The sequence below is a fragment of the Convolutriloba macropyga genome, chromosome 8 (assembly GCF_964194025.1).
Source record: "Convolutriloba macropyga chromosome 8, txConMacr16.3, whole genome shotgun sequence".
Lineage (NCBI taxonomy): Eukaryota > Metazoa > Xenacoelomorpha > Acoela > Convolutidae > Convolutriloba > Convolutriloba macropyga.
In genome coordinates, this window is record NC_134475.1 from 68,377,377 (window position 1) to 68,400,042 (window position 22,666).

A 22,666-nucleotide genomic window follows, 5' to 3' on the forward strand; every position below is an offset into this window, starting at 1 on the left:
TGCGTTCAAAGTTGGCTATGTCCAGACTATGATGCGTTCAAAGATTCCTATGTCCAGTATATGGTGCATTCAAAGATTCCTATGTCCAGACTTTCCTGCACTCATTTGTTTTCCCAGACCGTGTAATTTTGAATGCACGACACCCACTTTGTGCGTTCAATTGGGTCCGGACATATCGACTTTTGGTCTGGCACCTCAACCCGGGAACAGTTGAGGACCGTTCGGGGTTAAGCAATCCCGGTGCGCGCTGCGCATGTGTGCTCTGCAGGCCGGTCCAATCACGGTTTACTTAGATCTCGTTGCCTTTTGGATGGCCTTATGTGCTTGGTTTAACCAATAAGAGGAGAAAAAAACGTGCTGCAAAGAAATATGATCAAGGAAATCAATTGAAAGGCGGGAGTGTCGTCAATTCTCTTCAAGCTGAATTTTGTAATTTGTATTATAGTCAGTTTGTTGTCTTCAAAGTGCCATTAAAATCCGAATTAAGGCAGAACAGCAAGTTGAAGAATTGATACGTCTGCTCTTACCACGAGTGAAACATTTTCTCTGTTTCCAATTTAGTACAAAAAAAGAAATGATTATGACCATGGAAAGTTTTATGATCTTAATTGCATTGCCAGGTGCAATTTTCGATGGCGAAGAGCTGGTAAAGAACAGTGACGATACTGCCGGAGGATATTTTGACTTAGAGCTGGCACCAGACAGCTTAGCAAATGTACCATTCGGCGATGGCCACGTAACAGTGTGGAAACATCGGACATCCTGGAGGTTTTACATCCGTCCTCTGGCTTACCTCCTCAGGAATACGATGAAATGTCGATACAACTACTTGACCGACAGAGACGAATTGGTGTTCGAAATTTTGATGACGTCACAAGAAGTTAAAATCACGGTGGCCAATTTTTTGAATCAAATTTCAGGTTATAAATTTTGTGATCTTTCCGTTTGTGCCCTCCCCAACCCCCCCCCCCCCTCCCGCCCCTTCGTCCGTTATCCCCCCTCATAACAGAGCACTGGTCATTACATATTAAGTGTTTTTGTAATAATAAAACACGCGCGTTTGGGGTTGTAAAGAGTATGGATCCACTGAGATGAGGGGATTTCACAAACTGAAAAGATCCAGTCTTTGGTCTTTGATTCATCTTTTGCGCTTAGTGAAATTTAATCTGAAAGTCTGGATATTTTCCCTCATTAAGTTATGCACCCCCAGTTATAGAGCACTTGTCATTACACATTAAATCATTATAAAAAATGTGGCGTTTGCATCTGGGGGTTGCAAATGATATGCACCCACTATGCTGGGGGAGGGGCACAAATGAAAACGACCAGAACGTCTTCTCGTTTTAGCAATAAAAAACTCTTTGTTTGTGCTTGAAGATCTGGCTGAAGCTTAGTTATAGAAAGTCATGCTACTATAATATTCAGCTGGTAGACACTATGGTATACAAATGATGACAATGTGTCACAAAGCATGTCAGATAATTTAAGTAGAGGTGATTTTGATCGAGGTAAGGTATTCTATATGAAGGTAATTTATGTAGTGGCAATCTTATAATGGTCCTGCATTCTTTGAAAAAATACAAGAACCGTATAAATAAAATCATGACTTCCATAGTACTGCTTGTAGATATGAACTGTTTTTTTAATATAATCCTCTTATGTGATTCTATTATAGAATCATCCCGTATATGATTCTATTATAGCTGAATTAGATATAACAGCGGATAGTTTGAAAGGTACTTCAACAAATGAAAAAAAAATCCCTGACAGAATATCTAAAACCAAGAACGATAGATGATACTGATAAAAGGACATTTAGTAAAAAATAACTATATGTTTTATTCTAATAAATATGAAGCAATCGAAGGTTTTAAAACACAAAATGATATTCTAACTAAAAGGAAGATCCAAAATTGAATACTTTATTCTGCGTCAGGTATCTTTACTGCGATTGGAGGTTTAATAACAATTTTTAGTTACATACACATGATCCAACACTAAAAATTTTTGTATCTATTGTGTTTTGACGCCCCACTTTACTGAGCTTATTTTTCTAACGCCCACCAGGGCCAAGTGCTATTCTTTCACATAGTAACTTGCTGTATATCAAATTTGAAATTTGTAACTGGGGTGTAAAAAACACTGGGGCGAAACAGAATAGATCCCAGTTTTGGCTATATAGCTACATAGGTTAACAATGAAGATATGGCGAGAGAATTGTGCATTAACTTAAGAAAAACCACTTTATCAGTCTGTCAAACAACTATGTCATCAGTCTTTCAAATTTTTTGTTGATAATGAGCAAAGTTGTATTGAGAGAGTGATATATTAAAAAAAAACGTTTAAATACTACTGGTGATAACAATATTAATTGGATAGTAGACAATACTAACAAAAAAGTTATAGTTGACAAGAGGTATACTCATCCAACCCTCAATGTTACTGGTACTGCATCACTCAACAAATTACTTGAATCAGCAAAATAGTTTGGTAACACAATTAAGTTTATCCCTTATAAGCGAAAATTTTTGAAAGTAATAAGGACCTTGCTGGTTTTTCTCAAACAGTAAATCATTATAATGCCAAACACAAAGATACAATATCCACTGGTGGTTGCGCGGGCAATTTATTCAGTGGTGTTTGTATTAAAATATTGTAAACAAAAACAACTACAACTGCAACAACAGCATCAACAACCAGAAGAAAAACATCAAATATAAATACAACAACAAGAAGAGCAATCATACCATAAGATAACAATAAAAGCAAATGATCACCCAATCATCCCTGCTCCTAATAATTCCTAATAAGTCTTTCACTACTACTAATACTATTACAAATAACTTCAAATCTAATCCATTTTCAACTAATCCTAGTGTTACTAACGATCCTATTACATCTAATTTTAAATAATGTCGTAATACTGCTCCTCTTATCCCAGTTTTAATTCTAGAATATGTAATATTTGTATTTTTATTATAGAAGTACACTTGTTTGGTGGTAATAAACAGTTCATTTGAAAAATGGCAATCCGAAAAAGCTAGTATAAATTATATTGTTCTTAATGGTCCCTAGACTTACCTCAAAACATCACACCCTGGTAATGCGATTAATTTATTTACTTAATGTAAACACAGTAGTGGTTGTTGTTTCTTTGGTCCAGTTTTTATAGGAGATTAATTTAATTAGTAATTTTAAGGCAATTCATGATTTTCTGAATAGATGCTTAAGCGAGAGTCCTTAGGCATATGCATGCTGAAAAGCACGCAAGCGTTCGTTTACGCAGTTTATACTAGGCAAATAACTACTGTCACCATGCATGCTTGAGAGTTCACAAAAAATTCTGAAAAGCGGTTGTTATTTTATTTTGTTTTGTTGGCTCAAATAAGAAATGTAATATAGATGATCTGAGGATACAATAGATAATGTAAGTATAACATTATAGACGAAGCAGATTTGCTAATAACACTACAGATAAACATAAGTTTGTTATAGACAAGCATTAGTTAACATAACTATTTAACTATATTATATCTTTATACATATTCCTTATACCTACTTTTTCTATGACCATATCAATATCTAAGAAAATAAATATATCTTCTACATTTAGCACACTTCATGAAGTATGATATTTTTTTATTATCTTACACATACTACATAGAATTGGTAAATCATTGTTTCTGTACGGTAGACACAAAAGGTCAATATAGTTTTTATCTTTGACATTTTTATTTAAAATATAACAACAATAATTCACCTCTAAAGAAACACTACAACCATTTCTCCATGATCTAAAAATAAAATTATTGGATTTCATTTTCAGTTTGAAAATTTTACTGTATAAAATAAGATAGCAAAACCAATAACAATTTAGCCTGTGATATTTGCAATAAAACTTTCATGTCAAAGAGAGAGAGAGAAACGGCTTAAAATCAAATGAGAAAGGAGCATAACTAACAAGAAGAATGTTAGTTACCCGATCAATAAGAAGAAGAAAAAATGAGAAAACGAACAAGACAAAACCAACTATATCACATAAAAACGGCAGTAACAACATCACTCACACTAACACTAGCTTTAAAAACTATACCTGTACTGAATGGAGAGATTAGTTCAAAAAATATAAACCGTTAATTTCTCTTGTGAATTCTTATAATACACTACCAATAGCTGAAAATGAAAGATACTTGAAAGAACCTAGTAGTAATGGTAAACAATTCTTAGCCAAAGAGAGTGAATAACTACATTACAATGAATTGAATCAAGCTGTGAATCAAACACTAACTCTGGTTGAGGACAACACGAGTTATGTGAATATGGGGACCTCTGCAACATAGAGTCGCGATACGGTCTCCATATACACATTACTCTAATTCCCTTTAAACATCTACTCTATATTCACTTCTTATACGATTAAAAACTATCATTTCTTGTCTCACTTAATGCAAACCACTAGTACAGAGTTAAGCTGGTAGCTATCCATTATCAGACGGAAAGTTCGGGTTCTATCCCCACTGACTCCAATGGATGTACCTCAGATACTATTATAAAACTAGTGAGACCGTGTAACAAGCACGTAAAAGCAACTTGCGAAAATAACTTGAATAAAAAAAACCAGCTTAACTCTTTTAAAACTTTTTAATTTTTTCTAATAAGTTTCTTAATTGTAAAATCTAGAATTCTTTCATTCACCATTACCACCTCTAATTCCTTTATCATCAAATGGATCTATAGCTATCTTGTATTGTTCCTTAGTTTCTAACTGATGCCTTTTGCTATCAATAGTATAATTAGTTACATATTTACTTACACCCCCCATATATAGCACTTTTATAATCTTCCAAATTAATTTGGTTTTTAATAGCAGCTTTGGTTATACCTTTTAACTTCTTTTCTTCTTCTCCTTTAACTGTAGTACAACAATATGCTTTAGCTTTAAGGAAACAAGCTTCTATTATAGTATCATTAGGTATTTCGTCTTTCATCTTACTTAACTCATTATTATGCAATATACCTTTTATCTTATTCATTTCTTTTTCTATAGCGCTATCCAATGGAACATTTATGTTTACAAATATTCTATCAGTATCTGTGTAATAATAACTACAATCTAACTCTTTCTCAAAGTATTCATATATAGCTTTATACATAAATAGTTTGGCTTTTTCTAATGTAACAAAACCAATATAATTGAACTTATCTAACTTAACATTACCTATTGCTTTATGTACTGCTACTAGATCATCATCAAACTCTTTAACATATTTAAAATTATTATTTCTTACTAATTTAAAATATCTATCTACTTCATTAACTAACTCTACATCTTGTCTATTGTATTCTTTTTCTATTGTTTTACCATAGAAGGCATTATTCATTAACTTAAGGAATACATCTCCAAATTTATCACCCTTAGCTTTAGCTTCTTTTCTTTTCTGAATATTAAAATCAATAAAAGGCTTTAACCGTTCACTCTTACTATGCTCTCACTTTTGCTTAATTTTAATTTCATCTAATTTCAAACCACTAGCTAAATACAAATCTAACATCTCTCCATCTATTACATAGTCCTCCTCATCTGTTAACTTTAACATCAACTTCTCATTAGGTTTTTATCCTTTCTTTTTGTTTCCATTATAATAATCTGTAAACTGATCAATGTTTGCTTTAGCCTTTTCTGGAAAGAATGGATATTTCTTTGTCTTTATCATTCATTATACAACTCATCATTATACTTTACATCAATAGTATAGATATTACCTTTTTTAGAGATAGAGCTAGTATAATCGAGAGTGTCACATGCTTTGATCTCACCAGTAGGTAAAGCTTGAACCATAGCAGAAGCGTATAATGAGTTGAAGTCTAAGTATTTTTGATAATTCTTTTTGCCAGTATAATCAGGATTTATTTGTTTATTTTTACATTTTACATGACAATCACCTAATACTGAAGCTAACCCACCGCTAATACCATGTTGTATTGTATCATAAATGTTAACTGTATTTTCATTATAATATTTAAGTCTATTATTAGTATATTTCAATCCACATAACCAAGTTAATCCAGGAGTAGAATATGTGCAACAAGGATCTATTTCATTATATTCTAAACTCTTATCTCTGAACTTCTCAAATACATATACTGATAATAAGAGATCTGTTTTAAGATATAACAGCACATAGTCTTCAATTGTATTACATCCAGTATTATTCCAACAATCTATTGCTTGTTTATATTCTTTATCTGTAATACCACTTTGTTTCAACTTAGAATAGAATGCTTCCTCAGGTGGTAACGTTGTTTCATGTAGTTTGTCTATACTATTAAACCGTTCATATGGGAATATACCTTTACGTCTCTCTAACCCAAATTTGTTTAATATTACACACTCTTTATCACGCAATGTTTTACTTATAGCATCTAAGCTAAGTGGATTGAAGAACCTAAACATATCTAATACTTTTGCATAGTCCATATCAATACTAATATAATTCTCATCAGTTTTAGTTAATACTTTAAGCCTTATCTTTTTTGCTAGTTTAGTTATAAATAAGCGATTATCATAATTAGTAGAATTAAATGCATATATTGGTACGAATGTGTTCTTAGCTTGGAGGTTACATTTCTTGTGAGAATAATTTACCATTTAGATGATCTTGATCTCTAACAATGTCTTCGCCCATTTCCGCATAACAATAATAACATCTACTATAAAACGGAGTAATAGTCTCTTCTTTCATTGGAATTTTAATTTCAAATATATCTTTAAATAATTTATTATATTGATTTACTCTACTTATAAACCAATCGACCACAGCCTCACCAGAATAACTTTCCTACTTATCTTCTAATATATCAGGATAGTCACTTGTTATATATAAACCACAAGCAATATGTAAGTGTTTCCCATCTTTTATTTTAAATTAAAAGTCATAAAACATAGCAAATGGTACTCTGCTTTTATGATGGAACTTACCAAACTTTAGATATTCATCTTTATGGAATGTTCTTCTTCCAGTATTACTAGACATCTCTAAATGTTTATTTAATGCATCTTCTGTTCTAAATGACACACAACACTTCAGACATGGATAACAATTAATTTTAGATGATTTTCTTAATAAGAATGATATATCTTTAAATAGTAGATAATGATTATCCCAGTATAGTATATTACACCCTTTAGGATCATTATGACTGAATTTTGCAGGATTAAAAGTTTTATTTTTATTTAGATTAAACACATTAAATAATACTTTATCTTTATCCCTTTCTTGTATTTTCTGCAAATCTTTATATCCGTAGGGAGGCGGTATCTTCGGTAGTTTTATCTCATTAATATATTCTGGTTTATTAAAATTATTAACTCTATTTGGATTAAGTGGTGCAGGATGTAAATGAGCAATTAAACACCACAATAAACATTTTTTATCATTATTATTTATGTTTATTATATAATTAGATTTAAATGGTAACTCAGTAGTACAACCACCAGTTGGATTAAACCTGTGTATATACGTTTTTCTTTTTATAAATCTTTGCATACTCCAACCAGATTGATTCATTTCCTGTTCCTGCATTCTAGTCTCTAGTTCACTATTCAACATATCCAATTCATGGGACCCTTATATTTTCTAGTCCTTTGTAAAAATGTGAATTCGTTTTCTTCCAACTTATCATCTGTCGGTTTTGTATACATAACTACATCAAAGGTGTTAAACTTGATATGGGGATGTATGTTATACACTGCCTCTAATAAATTCAATATCTTCGTAATTACTACTTGTTATCATAATTTGATTATACTGCATATTATGATCTAATCCCAACTCATTAACTTTATCTCGTCACTTCTTATCAACAAGTTTTTTCTGTTTAACATTTTCTTTATGTTCATCTGATTCATTGAGTTCATTTTTATTGTCATATCTAGTGTTACATATTTTGCAATATCCTTCAGATTTATTATGGGTCTGTTCCCTAGCTATATCCTTATCTTTTCCCTTAACATTATCCAGATGAATCTTTGTTTTCAAATGTTGATCCACACTATTTTGACTCAGAGTGGTCTTACATATTACACATTCGAATTTACTCCCATTCTTTATTATTTCTCCATTAACTAATTTTCTTTATTCCTATGTTTTAATGTGTCCATATGTTTAGCATGTTCAGTATTATTATCCACATATATGTCACAACTATCACAATACTTAATTCCCTCTAGTTCAGGATAAATTTTATCTATGTTTTGTTCTATATCTTCATTAGAAGCTTCTATTCTGTCCTCTTTAGCACTCTCAATAATTTTATTTCTATTATATATTCGCTCATTCTTTTTATGTTTAAGTGATTGATTATGCCTATAAGAATTCTTTTGAGTTAACTCTTGATTGCAAGCTTCAAATTTAAAATTATTTGTTGTAGGCTTTTGGACATAGACAAAATCATCATGCGAAGATGTTTCTCTATATAAAGGTGATTTGCTAGAAGAATCTCTTGATGAATCTTTAGATTGATCTAAGTCTAAGTCTTTAGATTGATCTAAGTATTTATTTTGATCTAAATCTGGATAACATTTTTCTTCAATCTTTCGCAATGATTCACTCATATCTTCTTCTTCTTGTTGTTTTTATTTTGTAACCTGTTTACCATGCGACTCTTTTATTTATTCGCTTATTTGATTAAACCTTCTGATTGCTTCTAAAGATTTTTCGAATTTTTCCTTTTGTTTTTCCTTATCTACTGGTTTGATTTCATCCCTTGGTTTGTTTTTTTTTTAACATTTGGACAGCTGTGCTACTAGCACTAGATTAAGCTTGTCCACCCCCAAATTGGACATGTCCATGAGATTGAACTTGTTCACTTTGAGATTGTAATAGTTCATTTTGAGATTGAGCTTGTTCACTCGTGGAATGAATGTAACCGGTATAATTTTGCTGATTCATTTTTATATGCCAAATTTTGAAACAATATTCTTTATATACCTTTTCAAAACTACAAAAATGATTAGTACTAAATGTGATAAATGTAAAAATAAGGCATGGTGTTGAAGTTGCGAGTGTCAAAGTAAACCATTCCAATGTATTGTAAGTATTGAAATCATTACATATAGAGAGAGACATGATCATTTGTAAACAAACTTTAATAATCCCAAACAATATTTAGTATGCAGAATGTGTAAAGTAAACAAACATATCACTCAGTATAGATTTTAACAATTCTATTGTAGGTTATGCATACATCTCCATAGATATAGATTTCATCATACAAAAGAAAGATTCTTAGAACATGCAAAGAAATATAATATTGAAGTTGAGCTATAATTGAGCATGAAACTTAATTTTATATCCCTGCAAATAGAAAATGACTAAACTAGAAACACTTATAAAATTAAATAATCTAGAAAAAAAACAGAAGAAATAGATTAGAAGATAAAATGAAACAACGGGAATATTATGGTGAAATAGAAGATTTTTATGATCTTTTAACTAAAACTTTAAATACTGACGCTGAATCAATGCAAGCTCTTCAAAACAAAACTCTAGCCGTGCTAGACAGTAACACTAATGTTTTAAAGGGTCTACGAAACCATCAACAAAGCAGCTTTCTTGATGAACGGGCTGCTCTCTTAACACTTTCACCCGATCCACCCGTAACCTTAAAAGATGATAGAGGCAAAACATTTGCTGTAGATAATGATATGATTGATATTTTGTTAGAAATGGGTAAACAAACAAACAAGCAATTCCAATTAATATCAGTTGATGCAAATTCAATCAAATTCAAAATAAATGATACAGATGTCTGTCTCTAGTAGCAGATGGTATGATGGTATAAAAATGAAAGGTAAAGTCTATGATTTTTCTAAGGGCTTTGCTATGTTAATTACTAGTAAAGATGTAATTGAAAGAGACATAAAAGGTGATGAAGACAAAATAATAAAACTATTTCTAAAGGATATTGGTTATAAGCAAAGAGGAGATACTAAAAGTAATAGATCAAAACTTATAAGAAGAATGTTTGCCAGTATTGGTGAACCCACTTCTCAGGTTATACCAATACCAACCTCCAGTGAAGATGAAAAATATCAACATAAAACTAGTGATTATGAACAAAGGGCGGTAGAAGAAGAAGAAGAAGAAGAAGAAGAAGAAGAAGAAGAAGAAGAAGAAGAAGAAGAAGAAGAAGAAGAGGAAGAAACTGATTATGAGACTGTTAAACAAACAGTAACTAGTGGTCTTAGCAACCCTAACCCAAATAATCAACAAAGTTGCCATTTAAATGATTTAGTAGAAAGATTAGAATTATTAATACAAGAAACAAAAGCTGGTCATGATGGATTATATGATGAAATGCTAGATATATCTAAGCAACTATTATCTATGAATACTATTAATCAAGAGCAACTAGATATTTTTTTTTAATTATTATAAAAAGGTAAACCTGGCTACACCCATAATGCTGGAAAAACAACAACAACAACAACAAAAACAACAACAACTCCTAGCTAAAAAAGTATTCAGCCACCAAATAACAAAAATTAGAAGAGAAGGAACAATATCATTATATAAAGATGAAACATGGTCAGCTGATTTAATTGATAAGTCATCTCTAAGTAAATACAAAAAAAATATAGGTTTATTTTAATAGTTACAGATATATTCACAAAATATGCATAGGCTATTCCATGAAAGAATAAATCTGGTTTATCTATAACTAATGGCTTTAAAATAGTATTAGGTGACCATAGAAAACCAGAAAAGTTATGGGTAGATAGAGGTAGTGAGTTTTACAATAAAACATTTAAATCTTTACTTAAAGAATATGAAACAAAACTATATCAAACTTATAGTGATTTAAAGGCTGTGTTTGTAGAGAGATTCAATAGAACATTATTACATTTAATTTATAAACCAATGTTCATCAATGGTGATGGTAATTGGGTAAATATATTAAATGAGGCACTAATAAAATAAAACAACAACATTCATTCATCAAATAATATGACACCAGTTGATGATTCTGATAATCGTGATAAAATTAGATATATCAGGAAACCAGCTACTTGGATTGAACCAAAACTTAAAGTTGGTGATTATGTTAGAAATGCAGATAAACGTAACATCTTTTCTAAAGGTTACACTTCTAATTAGAATAGAGAACTATTTAAAGTGAAGGAAATTTTGAACACACAAAAACTAACATATAAGATAGAAGACATAAATGGAGAGATGAGAGAAGGTAATAATTACGAACAGGAATTATTAAAATCCGAGTTTGATTTTGAATCTAATAATAAGGTTTTGGAATCATAAGGTATAAATCTGTAATTTCTGTAAACAAATACAAAGATGACAAGAAATAGATTCAATCAAGCTAAACATAAGTCAACATCAATATCAACATCAACAAACACCTTAACACTAAGCAAGGCTCGTGAGTTATTCATAGAAGATAATGAAAATATTGATATGAAGGATACCTATAAAAGTGCAATTGTTCATCCCCCAATAGATGAAAAAGACGTTGTTAATAAAGAGTATAGTGACAATAACTTATTATCTTCTAATAAATAAATAAATAGACATTTTAAATTAAAACATAACTGAGCTAAGAAAAGGGGAATTTGATTAAGTCACAACTAAAACAATACAACTAAATGAAACAAGAGTTAATGATCAAATAATTAATGAGTTTATTGAATCAGCAAATGAAGTCAAAAATATTGCTAACTTTTGCAATAAAGTTGCTGCTGACACTATCTCTAAATATAATCAAATAAAATAAGAATTTGTTAATAATATATTTAATCAAAATATTACTAACATTTGTATACGATTGTATACAAATGTATAACATTTGTATAACTAACATTTGTATAACATTTTGTAGACGATATGTATACTAAAGATCTAAGAGAAATGAAAGAATACAATAAATCTCTTAGAGGTGTTATAGTGCAATATATAATTGCTATAATTTTACGAAGTGCGTTAGTTGATTATAAAGAGAAAGAAAGACTTTGAGATGCATTGCCGTTTTAAACAAGAAGAAAAAGCGAAAGAAATAGAAGGAATTTTTACTAATGAAAATAAGCAAAGCTATGACCAATCCAACAGCACCGAGTGAGAGATTACTATATCCATATTTATCATCAGTATCAGAACGATTAATAAATGAAAAGATTCAAGCTCATAATAAATTAACAACAATATTAACGTTATAAAAGATATTAGAAATTATTATGAAAGTGAAACTAATAACTATAATAAGAAGTTAAGTAAATTTAAAAATCATATTGACGTAGCCGAGATAACAGAAATATTATTATCATCAATTGCAACAACGGCAACAGCAACATCAGTAGCATTAACAGGTATAGGATTACCTTATTCTATACCAACAGATTTTGCTACAGCAACTGTTTGTGGTTCATTATCAAAAACAATTAATACTAAAATAAGAAACAAAATTATAAAGTATTCACAAATGTATATTTTAAGCAAACAATTTATCGACAAGTTTAATAAAATTTATACTAAATCAATGAAAGATAATAAAATAGATAATGATGAATATAAGGAATTAGTCAAGTTATATGAAGAATATAAGAAGAACAAGAAAAATAAGTTAAGTGTTTTTTTAGATTGAAGCTATTAGTGCTTAGAAATAACAGTGTTTTTAGTAATAATAATATTGGTATAAATATTTATCGATAGATGTAGATCTACGAAGTAGTTTTTATAATCTACGAATTAAACTATCATTTCTCTGTACCTAAATATAAACCTCTTCCTTTTTGTACTACTTTTATTCCTTCACCAATAGTTGCAAATTTAATTAAGTCAGGTGTGGCTGATAAAGCAGCTCTAGGGTTTGTAGATGCAGCTGCACTTCCTATTTTACTTGCTATTTCTAATGCTCTTACTGGATTATTAGAAACTTTCTTTCCAAAGTTAACTGTAGCTCTACCAACACTTTTAAAGTAATCTTTCAATCTCTATGCTTCTATTGTTGCATCACTGACAGTCATTGACTCATTTCTCTTTCACTTAACACAATTACCCTGTAACATTTCAGTACCTTTTGAAGTAATAAAACCTCTTATGTTATTAGTACCACTAAAATGTCTACCACCAACACAATATGAATAAGTTCTAAATTTTTGTAAAAGACTCATTTCTATATGTAAAAAAATAATGGAAGTTAAAAAGTATAATCCTTTTGTTGTTAAGCTTAAGACTAAACCTAAGCCCCAGCCTAAACCAAAGCCCAAGACTAAACTTGAAGCTAGAGGTTTGTGTCTAGAGAATAAAAAGAAACTAGATACTTCTTATGCGAAAAGTTTTGTTAAAACTAGTAGTAAATAGTTTGATTGAGATAATGACTAAGATAATATCTAAAGTATTGACTAAGATGTGATATCAACCATCTTATTACCATCACTATTATACTAATAACCTTTCTAGTTAATACTAATGCATGACTAATAACATCTGCAACTGCAGCACTAAATTTAAAATAAATGTATTGGCTGTGGACCTGTATGATCACTTTGATATCTAGTATCGAATACATACATTCTATAATTGCTTTTGGAATCTCTATGATTTATATATGGTTTTATTTTATGTGGTAACCCTTTAAAATTTTTATTAAAGAAAAAAATCTCTTTAAAAGCCTCATTATAATTATTAGTGCCATAATTAATATTCATTCTATCCTCAGGATAAAACTCACTACCAATCTTACAATAACATTCAGTAACATTCATTATATCAAATGTACTTGCATAATGAGTTTGTTCATTAACATTATTAATTTCAAAACCAACTATTATATATTGCGGTCTTTCCATACCACTTTCCGTACTTAGGTCAAACAAGAAGTTAGTAGCATTGGGTGCAGTCTTATGAAATGTCTTTCTTTCATAATTGCTAAAGTATACATTATTCTTTTTACTTAAACCCTTTTGCACAAAAATTCTATTGTCCTTACTAGGATCAATACTAGGTACACACCATGATATATCTCTAATTTCTATATTAGCATCATTACCAACTGCATCAGCACCAGCAATAACTCTAAATAGAGCTCTATCATTATTATTTCTTTTTAATATTAGTTTAAATCCTAAACAATATGTAATCTTTTCTAAATCATTTACAAATCCAAATAGATCACTCATCTTAACCATCATATACATATGACCTCGTTCTGCAGCAGCATGGTCACCTTTGAGTTGACTATCTCTATTACCTTGATTTCTAACAAAACCGCTCTCATATTCATCATTAGTACTAGTTAATAACTTATACATCAATAGATTAGGATGGCAATGGTCTATATATTCAATAGTCCTACCACCGCTAGTTTCAAGTTTAACTGAACTAAACAATGCCATCATACCATAATTAACTAACCTAATATTAGCATTATTACCAAATACACCCCCAGCATCATATGATACAACAAACTTTATCTCTAGATACGAATCAGGTATATGTTGCTAGATTCCGTATTCATTGTTGCTAGATTATTAGGTATATATTTTATAATCTTACTTTTATGTATATAATTTTTATAACCATAAGTTGTATCCAAATTCAAGTCCATTTTTATTAGATAAAAATTTAATTATAATTATAACTATTAGGGAACCGGCTTCGCAGATATCTATAATTATAACTATGGGGCATTGCAGATGTTTCACAATAAATATAATCTAAAATTCGAATATAATAAAATGACTGACAATTTAATCTTAAGGGAACTACAAAATATTCATTAAGCTTTAACTAAAACTAAAAAAGAACACACACTCAACTTTAGAATGATAAAATCAACAGAAAAGTTTAACTTCAGTTAACCTATACTTAACTCATCAAAGTGGTGGTAATGTTATAATAGAACCTGATAAGAATACAGTGAAAAGTTTAATGGAAATAAAACAAGGTGCAATTAACTTTGACATAGAAAATTCAATGGCCCAATTGCTGGGCTTTAGAAAAAATATTTTAAAAAAAATGTAAATATACATCTCAGAAAATAGTTGATATTATGGGTTTTAGTACTATTAACATTCATGGTAATGTGATATCTGTTGTTAAAGATAATGGGAATAACACAGACATACTCTATACTTTTACTCAAAGAGAACCACCACGTTACTTGATAAAAATATACCGACTAATATCTTATATCAAAATGTAACAAAAGACAGAATAGAATATATAGAATTTCATATTAAAGATGAGCATGGAAGACCTATAGACTTTAATGGTGATGTATAAAGTTTTAATTTACATCTGATTTAGACTGATACGTAGACATAGACTTAGACTTAGACTTATACTCATACTTTGATTATGCTTAACTATAAAACTCTTCTATCCCAATTCATTCTTAGCTTAGCATTAATATTTTTATTTTTAGTTATGTCAATGACAATGTAATTATAAGACTCTTTCCATAACTTTTTACATATATTAGCAAAATCATTATAACTAAGTTCAACCTTATTAAAGAAGTCTTGATATACAGATGTGAGGACTTTACCTCTTTGTTGAATTAAAATAAATAGCTTACAATTCTCTCTAATACTCTGTCTAACTTTTGTGAATAGATTTTGATAAAGATAAATCGTATTGCAAATATTATGTCTACCCCTACAAAAGTATTCATTAATAACTGGTTCTTTGGCTCTAACATCATCGAATATAATTAGTTTCTTTAAGTCTTTAGGTAGTTGATCGGGAGAGGGTAAATCTTTTATATCTTTAATGAACTCGATCCGGGAACCGGCTTCACCGATATCTGCTTCATCATTAACTCTCTCTACACCTTCATATTGATCACCAGTAGGACCAATAATGTATAGCTTGTCAAAGCATTTTCTAGCCAGAATTAGTTTTTTAATAAGAATGTCTTACCACATTCACTAGGACCAGATATTATACATCTAAAGTTCTCTGGGAGTGTGGCTTCTGTAATTATATTATCATCATTTAGCCAAGGTTGTAGATCTTCATTTATACTAATGGCAATAGGTTTTGATTGGATTATATTATTTCTTGGGGGTAATATATCCCCCTAATCATTGATACCGCTTCGCGGATTATAACTAATTCGTAGATTAGGACTACTTCTCTGATTATGACTATTTCCCTGATTATAACTACTTCTCCGATAGACAATCTCATCATTATCATTATAATCATTAGCAAAGCTACTGCGTAGATCCTTATCAATATCATTATCATTATCATTATCATTATCAATATCATTATCATTATCATTATCATTATCATTATCATTATCATTATCATTATCATTATCATTATCATTATCATTATCATTATCATTATCATTATCAATATCATTATCATTATCATTATCATTATCATTATCATCATCATTATCTTTACTACAACCTAAGCAAAAACACTCATTATATGTTCTTGGATATTTACATTGATTAAATAGAATATTCAAAGCATTGTTAATTCTAAATCCTCTATCAATAAGATAAGTCATATATAAACAAAAAGCCCCACAATAAGATTCATCATATTGTTGTATTCTTTCATTAGAGCCTAGATCAACATATTTTTCTAAAAATAATGGTGGGGTCTCAACACCAAAACTATCAAAGTAATACATAGGACCACCTTCTCTTCTTATAATTAAAACCCGATGTGTACCATCAGTTGGATGTAGATTGACAATAATGTTGGCGTTAGGTTCACTTGTGTTATCTGGAATTTGATCTCTCATTACAATTTCAATTGGTGTTACAGTTACATCTTTTCCTATATCTTTTATTCTGATATGAATCATAGCAATATTATCAATTTTAAATTTATTATTGAATTCCTCAAAAGTTAGGATAAGCACTTTTTATATAAAAAATATTAATGTTTAATTATGGTATTAATTATAGGTCCGAATCTAAGTCTAATTATAACTCTAATTATAAGTCTAATTATGGCGAAGCATCGGTGAAGCCGTTTCATGGATGGCCGAAGACCCATAAGTCTATATTTATCTATGTATTCATATATACAAATGGAGACAGGTAGCGCAGTTATAATTTTTAGTTTCCTAATTATAATTTGTTATATAATATATGATTCAATATCGAGTAAATATACAAAACTAGAAGAAAACTTTGGTGGATTTATGAATAAAAGTTTAGTTACATTTGAATATGAAAAGTCACCATTACATACTATTGTTTATGGTGGAACTGGTACAGGTAAAACATATTTTATTAGACATTACTTAAATTTGTACTTAGATCCACGAATCGGTTACAGCGATCCGAGAAGCGGTTAATCTGATCAAGCTAAAATTATATTCATAGTATGTAAAGATGACACAGATTGGATAGATCCTGAGACTGGTGAGTTTTATTATGGGTTTAATAAATGTGATATAAATATGATCGCATCAAAAAATAAGTCTAAATTCAAAGATAGTGTAATTGTTCTTGATGATATGTGTGATAAGTTAAATAAAGATTTAGCTTGTTATTTCACAGAAGGAAGACATTATAATATTCAAATGATTGTAATGTGTCATAAACCAGCTCATATAATTAATACAGCAAGAATGACTTGTGACACTATTTATTTAACAACTTATAATGGAGCTGATCTATTTAAAAAATTTAATGAAATATATAAAGGGGAACATAACTTCAATAAAATAATTAGTGAGTTAAATAGTAACTATCATAATTGTACAGATGGAATGTCAGATGAACTTCGTTATGGTACAATCAAATATAATAGGAAAGAGAATAATTTTGTTATTATTGATAAGAGTAGAACTATGATATATGTCTCGAGAGTTGGTTTCCTTGATTTAAAGCTCTTAGTTTAAAGGATAAATTAGAAAATGAAGTTTAAAATAAACTTATAGCATATATGAAACCACTCATGATAAATGCTACAGATAGAAATACTATTAACGATGATAATTATCAGTTCTACTTTAAAAAAACTTCTTACATTAAAAGATATTAAAATACAGAATGATATTTTAACAAAAGAAATGATCAGAGCAAACGGTTTTAGGTTATCATCAACTATTTTATGCATTATAGGTTCATGTTTTATGATATATGATTGTATGAATCCTGATACAACAGTAAGAACTGCAGCACATGTAGCATCACAAGCAAGCCATATGTTAAATCGAACAAGTGCATTAGTGAACTTTGCTTATGGGGCTCAGTCCAGTGGTGAAGATCGGGATCAAGGACAGGATCAAGATCAAGGACAGGAGATTGAATGGGATTTCGTCCATGTTTCACAATGGGAAGAATATATAGATGATGAGACTGGAATTTAAACAGACTATATGCAAATATTGAAAAATTTAGAGATGAAATTATATTTTTTTTAGAAATAAATTGGAATTACACTTTGAAGTGATTTTAGATAGAAGATATAAAACTAATACACTCAAAACGACGGGGACGAAATATTTAACAGAGTGTATCGCGTCTAAAGATAATACTAAAGATGTAATTGAAATCCTGGCTGAATATGTTGGTATGATTGAAACTTGACCAATTATAAAAGGTTATAAAATGTTTAGAGTGTAAACATAAATGTGGACTCACTTTTAATTTAGCTTTTCATTATTCAATGTATCATGAAGACAAAATTAGTAAATGTAAATGTGGTGATAAAACATTAAGTGGTATTTTTATGAAAACTGATTGTTCTTTTAAAGATGAATCTAGTATTAACTCTAGCTCTAGTATTAACTCTAGCTTTAGTATTAACTCTAGCTCTAGTATTAACTCTAGCTCTTTTATTAACTCTAGCTCTAGTATTAACTCTAACTCTAGCATTAACTCTAACTCTAACTCTAGCTCTAACTCCGACCCTAACTCTAACCCTAACTCTATCTCTAATTCTATCTCCAACTCCCAGCTCTAACTCTACCTCTAACTCTAACACCAAAGTCTTAATTAGAAATTTAAAAAAAAATGTAGTTCTGTAAAACCACTAGCTGATTTTGATGAGTGTAAGTATACTTGTGGAAATTGTGCTTCAGCTAAAGTTAATTGTCTATAATGTCCATCTGTCGTGAGATATGATGGGATAAGAGCTCATGTAAAGAAACAACATCCAGATGTAGAATTAACTAGAGGATTTAGTAGAAATTTAACTCCTCGAAGAGCTATTAGCCAAACTGGGGAAGGTTGTTCGAGTAAATATTTTAATTTTGTATCAGTTCTTATTGATAATGGAATAAATATAAAAAAAATAAAAGAAATTATAAATTTATTGAAGAGTATAGATAATTTAAAATAAAAGAGGGAAATCACTCTTTAAGCAAGATAAATAGTGATTTTGTACTGGGGCATCACTCCGAAAGGGGCGACTCCGTTCTTAAAGAGTGATTCGCAAAAATCAGTGAAACTGCTTCGCAGATATTAGAAAAATTTAAAAAATTATAAAAGAGTAAAGCCGGTTTTTGGTGCAGATTATCCCCGCAGTGGCATCACCATTTTTCGTAAGTTAAACTGAAAAAAAAAACACTTATCACTGTGTTTCCACCGATCTCAGTGTGTCCCATATACAGTCTCACAGCAGGGATACGCGAAGCAGTTTCACTGATCAACCTTTTTAAGAACTGCGAATTTGGTTTTTTTTTATCTCAATTAGTTTTTCATCAGAATCGGGGGACGTCCACTGGAGTCAGTGAGGAAGGAACCCCAAACCTTCCGTTTGCTAAAGCAGCTTAACTCGACTCGATGATTTAACCACTACGCCAAGTGAGACAAGAAACTTTTAGTTTTAGATTGATAAATATTGATTAGGGGAATAAATGAAAATTTTAATTTTTTTAATATTTTCAGTTTTTTGTTCAAGTTTTCCATTTTTGTTCAAGTTATTTTCTTAAGTTGGTTTTACACGGTCTCACTAGTTTTATATTAGTATCTGGGATATGTCCACTGGAGTCAGTGGGGATAGAATCCAAACTATCCGTCTGATAATGGATAAATACCAGCTTAACTCTGACTAGTGGTTTGCACTAAGTGAGAAAAGAAATGATAGTTTTTAATTGTACAAGAAGTGAATATAGAGTAGATATATAAAAGGAATTAGAGTAATGTGTATATGGGGACCGTATCGCGACTCTATGTTGCGGAGGTCCCCCTATACACATTACTAACACGAAACACTCAAGGTAACTAGTAGTTATAAAAATGTGATGTGGACTTAGGAAAGATGACAGATGTGTTATAATAAACTATGCAGTATCAAAAAAATGACGTCGAATTCGACGATAGTAATAATCTATGGCTATATTATGGAAGAGAGATATATGAAGGCTTTAATTATGACTATGGCTCTAGGTGTGGTTAAAATACAACTGAATGATGGACTAATAATACCATTTATAGGATCATAGAAATATTAAACACTTGATCTGTACTTATTAGGAACTATAAGTATATGTTTTTGAGACCAACATGACAGCTGCTTTTTACCCGGATAAATAGAGTTCACCTGGTAAAAACAAATTCACTGAATGATTAAAATAAGACTGGGAGGAACATGAGAACGACAATGGCTACATAAATAAAATAAAAAATTTATTTTTAAACACAATACCATAGGTCGTAGTACAGAAGAGTTATCTATAAGAGCGGATATAGAAAAGAATATAGGAATGAATATAGGAAATAAAAAGGAATATGCAACATGAGCAAGGGATGGACGATTTGCTTTGATAATAATTTTAGGGTTATCATTAGTGTCGTGTCAGATACGAATTGTTAACAAAAGAGCAAGTAAGGAACTTGGATTCTCAACTATCTTTTAGCGCGCTTTAGGCAGAACTGCGCTTTTCTCTTCACGCTTTGCGTGGTTTAGACAGAGTACCAGTTGGCACTGTTTAAATGGTGTGAAACAAAGCTGTCACTCATAACTTACAACTGCGATATCACCAATTGGTGATATTAATCTAACTAACAAAGCAACGAATGGTTCATTCCATTAGGAATATAAATATAAGTAGTACAGTTTATAAGAGTTTTTATTAATACGTGAAATACTTTGTTGCAGTTTCTCCGGGTGGATCCGCCACCACACTTCCCCTCGTCTTTTGCTTTTTGTCTTCAGTCAAAAGTCTTGTTGAGTGCCTCAATATCCGCCGTATTTAATGACGATATCGAACTCGTTCCCGAGTTTTCGTCGTCTTGTTCTTCTGGGTGTATGTTGTCCCTCTCGTTATTTGTGTCTTGCCGCTCTTCGGGTGGGTCGATTAAGTCCTTTATTGCTTGTGGCTGTGGGTGTGTCTTTTCGTTTGGTGGTAATGTGTTTTGTTCGATGTTGTTGTTTATACCAGTTGGTTTTGTTGTCATTTGTTCCATGTCTTGTTGATGTGGTTCTTTGTTGTTAGTGCCAGTTGGTGTTGGAGTTGGTGCTGGAGTGATTGTGATTATTTGTTCGTTGTCTCGTTGTTGTGTGGCTTTGTTGTTCGCGCCAATTGGGATTGATGCTGGGATAATCGTGATTATTTGGTCCATTTCCGGTTCTTTTGTCGATTTCTTGGGTGAGCTCGTTATTCTTTTGATTATTTTGTCGACTTTTGCATCTCGTTTTATTGGGCTGTGATCGTTGCTTTTCGGGATGTCAATCATGAATGCATTGGGATTGTCTGAGGTGAAAATTTGCAGTGGACTCCCTTGGGAGGAGTCTGAAGCCAGGTTAATTATCTCCACAGATTTGTCCTTTTGCAGTTTTTTCTTACCCAATTGGATGCGGGGCAAGTTGACTTTTTGTTGTTGTCGTTGTTATGCCTTTTCGAGACGTGATTGGGCCAGGGCTGCTTCTTTCGAGCGTACCTCGGAGTCCTTATTGGGCTTGTGAGTGCGCTTGGTTGGTGCGGTTACTTTTCGTCTTTGTTGTTTCATATTTTTGTCTGCTTGGCTCTTTTGCGATCCACTTGGACCAGGTTGATCCGTTTGTCCGTAGTTCCCTTGGGATGAACTTGGGCCAGGTTGATCCAAATGGATTGTTGTCACGGGGTTGTGCTCCTGTTGTTTCGTTTTGATCTGTGCCTTCCGGTTCTTCTTTTCTGTTAACAGAAATTCTTTCATTTTTTTCTTGGTTTCTTTTGTATTCTCGTACGGTTTTACATGCTACAAAGTGCATTAATCTTGGTTTTGTTTCGTTTACAATAGCTAGGTCATTTTTCCTACTTACCGTGTCTTTACGGTTGTGTGTATCTAGTGTTATTGTTGTTGGTGAATAATAATAACAAAGCTGTCACTCATAACTTACAACTGCGATATCACCAATTGGTGATATTAATCTAACTAACAAAGCAACGAATGGTTTGAGTTCATTCCATTAGGAATATAAATATAAGTAGTACAGTTTATCAGAGTTTATATTAATACGTGAAATACTTTGTTGCAGTTTCTCCGGGTGGATCCGCCACCACAATTAGAAAGACCAATACTTCTTGATATAAGTTGTGGTTCTTCGATAGATGTTATTATTGGTATACTTCAGAGAGTAATTATGGAAATCAGGTGTGTGGTCATGTTTTCAAAGTTGATGTTGAATAGGTTAAAACGGTTCCAGTAAAAGCCACTGTTGTTGTAGTCGCAGTTGTCGGTATCAAT

At 30.9% G+C, this 22,666-nt stretch overlaps 1 protein-coding gene across 1 annotated transcript in view; it reads left to right on the forward strand.

Moving 5' to 3' along the window:
- The first annotated feature begins 463 nt into the window (after positions 1 to 463).
- LOC142345153 (uncharacterized) overlaps positions 464 to 22,666 on the forward strand; it is a 37,805-nt gene continuing 15,602 nt past the window's right edge. The window contains exon 1 of the mRNA XM_075397241.1: positions 464 to 920. Within this exon, the coding sequence (XP_075253356.1) occupies positions 575 to 920 (346 nt within the window). The 5' untranslated portion in view covers positions 464 to 574. The remainder of the gene's footprint in view (positions 921 to 22,666) is intronic.